The sequence below is a fragment of the Amphibalanus amphitrite genome, unplaced genomic scaffold, assembly GCF_019059575.1.
Source record: "Amphibalanus amphitrite isolate SeventyFive unplaced genomic scaffold, NRLGWU_Aamphi_draft 001198F_arrow, whole genome shotgun sequence".
In the NCBI taxonomy this organism is placed as follows: Eukaryota; Metazoa; Arthropoda; class Thecostraca; order Balanomorpha; family Balanidae; genus Amphibalanus; species Amphibalanus amphitrite.
The window spans coordinates 1-10,708 of NW_024882692.1; the positions used below are offsets into that span (position 1 = coordinate 1).

A 10,708-nucleotide genomic window follows, 5' to 3' on the forward strand; every position below is an offset into this window, starting at 1 on the left:
CTCATCTCTCTCACTCTCTCACCTCTCCTCTCCTCTCTTCTCTCTCTCTTCTCTCTCTCTCTCTCTCTCTCTCTTTCTCTCTCTTTCTCTGTGTGTCTTTGTATGGATGTCCCCGTGGTTGACCTCGGCTGACCACGCCTAATCTCTGCGCCGCGGCAGAGTCGCCGAAACACTCGGCCGAGGAGCGTCGGCTCTCAGGCGGCCCAGAACACCATGAACGTGCTGGAGGGTGAGGAACAGGGCGTCACGGGACGCGGCTGGGCGTCGTCATCATCGACGACGGAGTCGAGCACAACCACACGGACATCGCACACGCCTACGTGAGTTACGCAGAAGGCGGATAGCTCACCGATCACCGAGTGGAAACAATAAGCGGTTAGGTACTCGATATGACAGAGACGAGATCGCCGAAGTGAGGGTTTGTAGAGTCTGGATTGGCACGGGAAGCGATGCGTGACATAGATATGAAGTTGGTAATTTAATTCTTTGTAAATGGGAGATCTCTCGTGAGTGTTGTCTGTTGGTTGTGCGTGGGTCATAATCATTAGGTCATCTGCGCTCGCCTTATACTACTAAACTTTGCTTGCATCTGAAAGAAAAGGCGGCCATCATTTTGATCTACCTGTCATATCTCATCCGCCAGGACCCGAGTCTCAGCTATGATATCGTGGACGGCGACCGGGACCCTTCGCCACGCTACGACGATACAGACACAAACGCACACGGCACAAAGTGCGCCGGAATTGTCTCAATGCAGCCGAACAACGACTTCTGCGGCGTCGGCATGGCAACGGGCGCACGACTCGGTGGTGAGTGGCGACAAGGTGTAAAAACCAAGAAAACCTAACGTGAGCCGGACAGACAAGAACGGAACTGACTGCAGGATAAAAATAAGCCGCACCGATAGGCTAAAAGACAACTTTTTGCCCCAATCAGTGATGAATGTGGGAGGTCAGGTCAGTTACACTTCCGATAGGATTTAGCAGAAAGGCGACAACTGAAACACAGAGGGATGAATTGTCACATAAAAAGAAGCCAGTTTTTGTGTGACCAGTGGTCACATGAGACGTTTAGTTTACTGCTTTGCCTGAAAAAGTAAATGCCTATTGCTCTCCTAGCCTCTCTCTATGACAGACCTCCCACCTCACTCTCTGCACATTTCTCTCCAGTCGCCCCTCACATCTCGTCCCCCCTCGGCAGCGGTGCGTCTACTGGACGGTGTCATCACGGACCGGACCGAGGGCGAGGCGTTCAGCGCCGCCTGTCTGGGAGCCGACGTCATCTCCGTCTCCTGGGGACCCACCGACAGCGGCTACGTGGCCGACATGCCCGGGAGGCTGCTACAGGACGCCATCGAGACCTGCGTCGAAGAGGTGAGCGAGTTTGAGCAAAACCTGACGCGAAGGAAAGTCTGGAAGAGCTTGCAATGGAGATACAGACGCCGGCTCCGTCCATAGAGTGGCAAAGATGAAAGATTACGAGAGAAGATATTGCGCACATGCCACATCCACCGCAATCGGTTGGAACTTAAACAATGTATTATGTCACGTTATGCGTCTGTAAGCAGCATCAATCGAGGAGCGTACTCAGTAACTTAATCACGCTGCCCATATCACGCATCATGTCCACCGTCCTCCAGAGGCAAATTACCATCATCCTCCCATTTCACAGGGCCGTCAGGGTCGCGGAGTGATCCTGGTCTGGGCGAGCGGTAACGGAGGCGGTGCCGCCGACGACAACTGCGCGTGTGACGGCTACGCGTCCAGCCCGTTCACCCTGTCCGTGGGCAGTGTGGATCAGGAGGGCCGCATGCCCTGGTATGGAGAGATTTGCTCGTCGACTCTGTCAGTTACCTACACAGTCGGCCACCCCAACAATGTGGTGAGAGCGCAGGGCAAGACGCTGTAAAATAGATACAGTAGTGGTCGAAGATGATTCTGGTGATTTCTTGTAGAGTTCCATCTCCGACTTATTCCACCAGCTAACCGTGTTGTTGAATCGGTTATCGGAGTCATTTATCGGCAACGAAATGCTTAGCACGATTGCTCTTGGTACACCGCAGATCCCTGCACTATGTAGTAAGACCTGCACTAATGGCCAATGGGCAGATCATAGTCTCGTTCATTCTTGCACTGCCAGACAACCAAACTCTTATCTGCACGCACCCCCGCCAGATCACGACGGCCATGCACGACCGATGCACGAGCGGTTTCTCTGGGACGTCCGCCTCTGCGCCGATGGCAGCCAGCATGGTGGCCCTGATGCTGGAGGTGAAGTGAGTGCCCAAGTCACCCTCCTGTACTTACTTACACCGTCTTTAGAAGCAGTTTGAGCCGGTAGAGCTTGAATGGGCGCAGCAGACAGGAAGAGAGGGACAGGGAATGTACCAGACAGCTTCCTACCGAGAATATCGGAGCGCGTTTCGCAAAGTTGATGGAAACTTCAAACACTTTAATTGAATGCAAACTTCTATGCGGCAATAGCGAATGACAGGCCATTGTTTTTTACTAATCAAAATAAAGCAAACATTACGCCAAAACAGAAGCCTTTTTAAGCCCGCGTCTCGGGCACACTTTAGCGCAGAAGTTTGGCAGTGCAAAAGCCCTGTCAATACCGCAACACTAAAAATTAAACACCTTTATAAACAAGATGCTATGATAAAAAGACAGCCACGCTGCAATAACGTCTACCTATTCACATTGTCTCACAAACACCCGCTATACGAGTAAACACTGAGTAAACACTAAGTATGTAAACATTCGTACTTTACACCAGGGCTGCAGTGCCAGGCGTTACCCGTCCATCTGCCCCCCAGCCCGCAGCTGACCTGGAGGGACGTTCAGCACCTGGTCGTCTACACCTCTCGGCCCGAACCCGTACTCAGAGCCAACAGCCAGTGGGTGTCAAACGCCATCGGTCTGCGCTACAGCACCAGGTGAGCCCGCCCGCTCTCAGTACGATTTTCACAGAAAATACGCTACTAGAGGTTGCCAGTAGTTGCTGGCTATTTTTACTTTATTATGCAGATAAGTCGAGACCAAGCGTCATCGGACATATGATCCTTGATAGGTTAGTCTGATCGATTTGTCGTGCCCTTCAATCCGTGCCCTCTGGGGTGAGGTCAGTGATCCGTCTGTGCCCTTGGGGGCCGGCGAGGCCAGCAGTGACCCGCATTTTTTACCCGAACTCTGCAGGGTGGGTTTTGGCCTGATGGACGCGGCGGCTCTGGTGGCCGGGGCCAGGACGTGGAACTCTTCCCAGTCGGCCAGCGCCATCAGACGCTTCTGTCAGGCCCCAGGGGAGCAGAGGTGAGACACTTTTCAACACCCCACCTAACGTAGCTTGGAGTTGTTTTTCACCGAGCTAGTAGACATTTTTAGGCACGATCCCATCATAAAGTAATTAAAAAATGGGTTATAATTACGAATAAATGCGCCAGCAGATACGAAGATGTAACAAGGGTCAATCGAATGTTCCAACATCTTCGAAATTCACACTTTGAAATTATTATCACCAACCCTCCCTCCCTCCCTCCCCCCTCTCTCTCTCTCTCTCTCTCTCTCTCTCTCTCTCTCTCTCTCTCTCTCTCTCTCCCCACAGCGCTGAGTGGCGCCGTCTGGGCTCGCGGGGCCCCGTGACGGTGACGCTCTCTGCCCGCTGTGACGGGCCGTATCAAATCCGTCACCTAGAGCACGTCGAGCTGGTGTTCAGTCTCAACTACACCCGACGTGGGGCGCTCCGAATGCGACTCACCTCGCCACAGGGTACGGTTACTAGTCTACATGTAGGGTGGAGACTTCCACTGGCTTCCAACTGGCGTCTAACTGAGCAGACGTTCAAGTTGGTGTCTAACTTTGCGTCTAACTGTTGGACGGAGACTTCCAAGCTAGACGCGTCTAAATTTAGCCGTCGCCAGCTAGACGCAGCTGCCGTCCAGCTAGACGCGTCAAGACTTAGACGCGTCTAGCTAGACGCGAAATGGAAATCTCCACCTGTAGTATGTTAATTGTGAGGTGTTCATATATCGTTAATTAATGTGTGACGTTTATGTAGCGGTGCGGCAGTCACGAGCGGTGGCCGGAGAGTTGAACTTTCTCATTTATATTTCGAGCTCGGAAATGACTTCGACTTTCAATGGGTTATTCCGTCGACGACTCTGTGAGATAAAATAAGTGAATTCAAAACATTGCCATGGATGACGACTTATGCCTTGGATTGCGATTGTCCAGATTAACATCTAAATCACGACTCCTGATGCATATAAATTGCAAAGTTTCAACAACAAGTACGTCAGTGAGTACGGTCGACAACCACAATCCCACCCTAATACTCGATACCCGGCAGGCACTACCGTGACCATACTGAGGCCTCGGCGCAAAGACGACTCAGCTGACGGCTTTGACGGCTTCAAGCTGATGTCGGTCGCTACCTGGGGCGAAAACCCCGACGGCAAATGGATGCTCGAGGTTCGCGACGATGTAAGTACTCCTGACATCTCTCAGCTGAGCGCGGCACTGGGCTGAGCTGATTTGAGAGTCAGTAGACTGGAAACGGGCGGATGTTTGAGAAAAGGGCCCTGCAACGCCCCATAATGGAATGAAATAGTAAATAATGCCAGAAGGTGGACATTTTCATTCAGAGCTTTTCATTCACCAATTGAATAGTCAATATAAATACCACTACAGAATTATAAACTCGCCTCAAAGATAGCAGCTACTCATGCCGTTATTATAAATTCTTCAACCACTGACCGGCCGTTGTGTGTCACAGACGTTTGAAGACAACTACGGTGAGCTGCAGAAGCTAAAGTTGATACTGTGGGGGACAGCGGTGCCCGCTCATAAGATGACAGCCCTGCCGCCCGAGGACACGACTGAGGACGATGACGTCATGGTAGGTGCATCGCCTTCGTCCCAGCTCGAACAGTGATGCTTTCATAGCGATAAAGGCGGAAGGAATGAATGAATCTCTACATACGGTTAGTAAAAGATATCGTTTCGTTTTGAAACAAAATGTTTCCACATTCAAAATGTCTTCGCTTCTATACTAATGATTTTGTCTTTTAACCGCAGATGGAGTCGTCTGGAGAGACCGACTCTGAAGAGACCGATAAATCCGAGGACGATCAGACTCCACAGAAACAGACTCTCAGCGACTCAATCACCAGCCTAACAAAGAGCAGCGACGATACGATTACAGACTCTGACCTTCTCCTGATAAGACCGGAGGACGAGCCTCATCTCAACATAGGACGACACACAGAGATCGGTGACCAGTCGCCACCCCTAGGAGTCGGACGCTTCACCGAGCTCGTGGAGGACAGTCCCGTCGAGACCGCCGACCGACTGGCAGATGTTGAGGAAGGTTCTAGAGACGGCAGTGGAGAGTATATAGAATACAATCTAGGAAGCGATGTTGATCCAATGATGGAGAACGATAGGATACCGTTTAGGATGGCACTGAGCGGGTTTGGGAAGACAGGAAGACGGTACGGCGGAGAAAAGATCGGAAGGTTTGCCGACTACAGATCGGCCTGGCTCGGGGACGGGGAGAATCGCCGATCGGAGCTGGAGGAGATCATTTCCCAGAGATTACAGAGAGATGGCAGAAAGCACACCGACATAGCTCTGCTTGACAGGTACGGAGGGGGTGGACATGAGTGGGGGCGGGGAGGGGGGAATGGTGGATATGGTTGATCGTTGTGCGGGAGAGGGGTGGAACACACGCAGTGTTTTGAGTGAATACTATTGGCGTAGTTTGTATTCTTGGCGGCTTATTTGGCGTAGTGGGTCTCATAAGTAGGTATGTTATAATTGTTCTCCACACTGATAAAGCTCGATAAATAAATGACTACCATCAAACCTAACCGTGAACCAACTCTTTAAGTCGCACAGTGTTCAATTAATTATGATAGCGCATTAATCCTTAATCAAGCAGCAGCCTCCGAAAAAAAAATATTCTGCCATTTTCCGCCCGTATAACAGCCGTCGCCTGTCCCCAGGATCGGCACTGGCCGGCAACTCCAGGAGGCGGTGTACCGTCGAGCCAGGCGTCTGGATCGTCGATGGTGGCAGTGACACAGCTGTGATGGCGTCCGCTGACGTGAACCGCCGCGTGACGCCACGTCAGATGATAACGCCAGCCGCGCGGCAGGGCGGTGCCATATAGGTACATGACGTGGCCACAGCGTCACAATGTATTTATTCAATGAGTGTGATGAATTGTTTTAATTGTATAATTACATGAACAGAGACCATACAATTTGTAAGACTTTTTAACAACCGGAGGCAATGTATGTTCGTTGTTTTTTGGCGAAAATGTGTCAAAGGCGAGGCATTAAAAAAAAGAAGCCACGTTACGTTATTTCTGACAATGCAAAAAACAGAAATACAGACATTAACCTTCGCCCCAGTGGGGGGGGGGGGGGCATATGTTACCACCCTGTCGCGTTTTTCGCGTGTGAATAAAAAACCGCGGCGCGTAGCGCCGCGCCGCTTGGGGTAGCTTTTGGTACATCAATTTTGGACAATGTGTGAAATTTTTGACCCCAGGTCATGTCAGGTCAGGTCACCAGGTCAAGTTAACTGACCAAGCCTTAAAAGAAGTTTGCAATCATGTCCAGCCTGCAGTGTTTGTCAGAAAGGTTTTAAACTTGGTGGAACGTGCATGCTGTTATGGGAGCCTACAATTTGTATATCTCGAATTTTTTATATCCGTGACCTAAGGTCAAGTCAGTGGCATGACCTTTCCATTACAAGTCAATGGAGAAAAATGAAGATGCCTCTAGATCCGTGTGTACGCATAGGAACAGTCCAAATATTTCAGAATCACAATGATTTAGTCCACTCGTGATGACCAAGGTGTCATTTTTGCTGATAGCCTCTAGAAAGGTCATCCGAGGTCATTTGAGGCTACAAACAGTTTTTTGCCAATAACTCGCGATTGGAAAGAGATAGAACGCTGGGGATGGTCTCATTGTGTTTGTCTTGTTGAGACGCATCGACTGATATGCAACATGACCTTTTCCGGTCAGGTCATGACCTTGACCTGAGGTCAAATTTTTAAGTTGACCTTTCAAGGTCAAATTATAGTTCATTCGACGCGTCTCGGTGAGGGAAACACGATTCTGGCAATAGAAATGTCGTGGCTTTTTGTAGTCGAAAGTTATTGTCGAAAAACACTTTTCGTAAAAACAGCTATTTTTGGAGTTTTTGCCCTCTGGAGGCTAAACCATTGACCTGAGGACAATATTGATAATGATCTTTTCAAAAGAAAAGTTCAAAAGCTATCGATTGCTTTTCCATGCGTTTTTCTAGCTACCATAGTTCCTGAGATAGCGGCATGTTTTCTGAAAAATATAATGACAATTGGCAAATTTTGACCTTTGATGACCTCTGGTGACCCCAATATTGCTCTAAGGTGAAAAATGACCGAAATACTTTCAAACGTACGTATTGAGAGCTATCGACTGCTTTTTACCGCGTCTTTCTAGCCCTCTTAGTTTTTGAGTTAGAGGTGGGTGGTAACATATGCCCCCCCTCACTAGGGCGAAGTTGGCCGAGACCGCCACTGGGGCGCTGGTGATAATTCTCACTGGTGTGATAATTATAAAACAAAAGAAAAGGGAACGAGTAGGTACCTTATTTCCACTCATGCAACTATATTGTCATTTGTTCTTCATATTAAAATTGCTATAAATATGAAAATACACGGTAACTATAGTTCGTTGTTATTTCAAGTTCGACCCTCACTGTAAACATCTTTTTGAACACAGCACGAGAATTGCTAGCTGAACCAGTAAAACGCCTTTTGGGCGACCAACGGAGCGAGCGAGAGGATGGGCCTTGCACGTGCGAAATTGCGGGGGGGTACCTCCAACTAACTTGTGCACTGCACCCTACTAATCGGTCTTTAGCGATGTGCCAAATTTCAGCGCAATCGGCCTAGCCGTTCTCGAGATCTGGAAGCGGCACACTGCACGTGCGCACGTGCAAGCGGGGTCCAAACTGACTTTTGCACGGCACCCTACTAACTGGTCCCCAACCGTGTACCAAATTTGAGCGCAATCGGCCAGGCCGTTCTCGAGATCTGGGAGCGCCCCCTGCACGTGCGCACGTGCTGTAGCACCCCAACCTTAACACATGCAGATGAATTATCTGATGGAGACCTAACTGTGTACCGAGTTTCAATTCAATCGGCCCAACCGTTGTGCCGTTATTGAGGTTGCAATTTTGGGGGTTCTTAAAAAATGTCCAACTTTACCACGCGCCACGTGCGGTAGTTGGCAAGAACGCATGGTGGCCATCACACCACATAACTTTTACGTCCAAGTGACATTCAGTAAAGAAGACCGCTTGTCAATCGGATGTCCCGTTCCTAAGATATTAGCTTTTGAAGAGCGTTCCCACGGCCGGCCGGCCGGCCGGCCGCTCATACTCAGAATTTTCCCTTAATTCAGTATGAGACTCCGCTCGCTTCGCTCGCTCCGTAATTACTGAGAAAAGTAGTTAGCGCACAGCATATTAGAAATATCGACCAGTAAAACGCTTTTTGGGGCGACTAACGGAGCGAGCGAGAGGGTGAGCCTTGCACGTGCAAAATTTCGAGGGGGTACCTCCAACTGACTTGTGCACGGCACCCTACTAACCGGTCGCTAGCGATATGCCAAATTTGAGCACAATCGGCCCAGCCGTTCTCGAGATCTGGAAGCGGAACCCTGCACGTGCGTACGTGCCAAATGGGTCTCAACTGACTTGTGCACGGCACCCTACTAACCGGTCCCTAACTGTGTACCAAATTTGAGCGCAATCGGTCGAGCCGTTCTCGAGATCTGGAAACGACCCCTGCACGTGCGCACGTGCAGCAGCACCCCAACTCTGGCACATGGATATGCAGTGCCTAGTGGGTGCCTACCTACATGCCAACTTTCAGCGCAATCGGCCAAGTAGTTACCGAGATATTGCAACAATTACAAAACTGACACCTCTTCGTTTTGCACGTGGCACGTGCATAAGGGGTCACCCGCATGCATCAGAAATAGTCCAATACTAAATAGAAGGAATGAAGCTACCCTACAAAAATTACCGCATGTAAATCGGTCAAGTGGTTGCTGAGATATAAGCCTCGCAAAAGCGTCCGCACGGCCGGCCGGCCGCTCATACTCAGAAATTTCCGTTGGAAAGACTCCGCTCGCTTCGCTCGCTCCGTAACCAAAATGATAATTAAATTTTAAATCTTTTTGTATTTTAGACGTTTCGACAACAATGTGCCATCGTCAGTAAATGAGACAAAATATACCAAAAGTCACAAATCACATTTTAAAATAACAACAGCATTAATAAATCACTCATGGTAATGACATTTCGATATTTCACATTCGTTCCCCACAATCGTGCTCCATGTCAGCAAGGATAATCTGGCTGTCGCTACTGCCATCGAATAAAATCCCCCTCTTGTGTTTAGTGTGTTCTTGGTCTTGATGTGTGCAGTCTCTAGTGCCCTCCTGATATCAGGAGGGCACTAGAGGCTTTCAGGGAGAAGCGGATGTTGCCGGGGAGCTCATCAAACCTAAATTCGACGCAGAAACTGCAGGGGATTCCCCTACAAGAGCTTGAAAGCTGGTAAGTGGTAACCTTTTATCAGCCTCCGGCAGCTGACGGAGCGACGAAAATCGGTATGGGCAAATATTTTTGGAGATACAGCAAAGGGTGTGATTTCCAACCATCCGAATCAGTTGTCAAAGCATGCATATTTGTCTAGTGTACACACAAACACCAAAACCTTAGATTTTTGGCCGGTTCTTATATGCTTTATTGGCATGGGAAATGTGTCAACGAACTTCTGAGACACCCTGTATTGGCCATCAGATTTTATAAATATGTACCAGTAAAACGCCTTTTGGGCGAAGAACGAGCGAGCGAGATAGTGAGCCCTGCACGTGCGGAAGGGCGAGAGGGTACTTCCAACGGGCTTGCGCAAAGCACCCTTCTAACCGGTCGCTAGCGGTGTACCAAATTTGAACGCAATCGGCCCAGCCGTTCCTGAGATCTGGAAGCGGCATTCTGCACGTGCGCACGTGCAAACGGGGTCCAAATGGACTTTTGCACGGCACCCTACTAACCGGTCCCCAACCGTGTACCAAATTTGAGCGCAATCGGCCCAGCCGTTCTCGAGATCTGGAAACGCCCCCTGCACGTGCGCACGTGCAGTAGCACCCTAACCGCAACACATGGGAATGCATTGCCTGGTGGGTGCCTACCTGTATGCCAAGTTTCAGCGAAATCGCCCCAGTAATTACCGAGTTATTAAAATGGGAACAAATTTGACACCTCTTATTGTTGTATTTTGCACGTGCACTGGGGGTGACCCACATGCATCTAGAGTATCCTATTTTTGGTAGAAAGGATGCAGCTACCCTATAGAAATTACCGCAAGTCAATCGCCCAAGCGGCTGCTGAGATATGAGCCTCTCAAAATCACTACTTTTGCAAAACAGCTTGAACACCCTTGACTTTTCACGTGGCACGTGCCACGACGGTCACTGAGGTGTATCAAAAGTAGTCAATTACGGGGTAGAAGGGATGGGGCTACCCAGCAAAAAAGACCGCAGGCCAATCGGTCCAGCGGTTGCTGAGATATAAGCCTCTCAAAAGCGTTACAGGCCGGGCCGGGCCGGGCCGGGCCGGGCCGGGCCGCTCATACTGAGATT

At 49.8% G+C, this 10,708-nt stretch overlaps 1 protein-coding gene across 1 annotated transcript; it reads left to right on the forward strand.

Annotated features, from left to right (window-relative positions):
• Positions 1-240: 240 nt before the first annotated feature.
• Positions 241-6,261, forward strand: LOC122371044 (neuroendocrine convertase 1-like; the record flags this gene model as incomplete). Its single annotated transcript, XM_043347090.1, has 12 exons — positions 241-320; positions 644-809; positions 1,201-1,373; positions 1,672-1,881; positions 2,175-2,275; positions 2,816-2,935; positions 3,195-3,308; positions 3,601-3,764; positions 4,345-4,478; positions 4,771-4,893; positions 5,073-5,638; positions 6,002-6,261. Coding segments are annotated over 12 exons (2,027 nt in total), but the record flags the coding sequence as incomplete, so codon positions are not given.
• Positions 6,262-10,708: the final 4,447 nt, after the last annotated feature.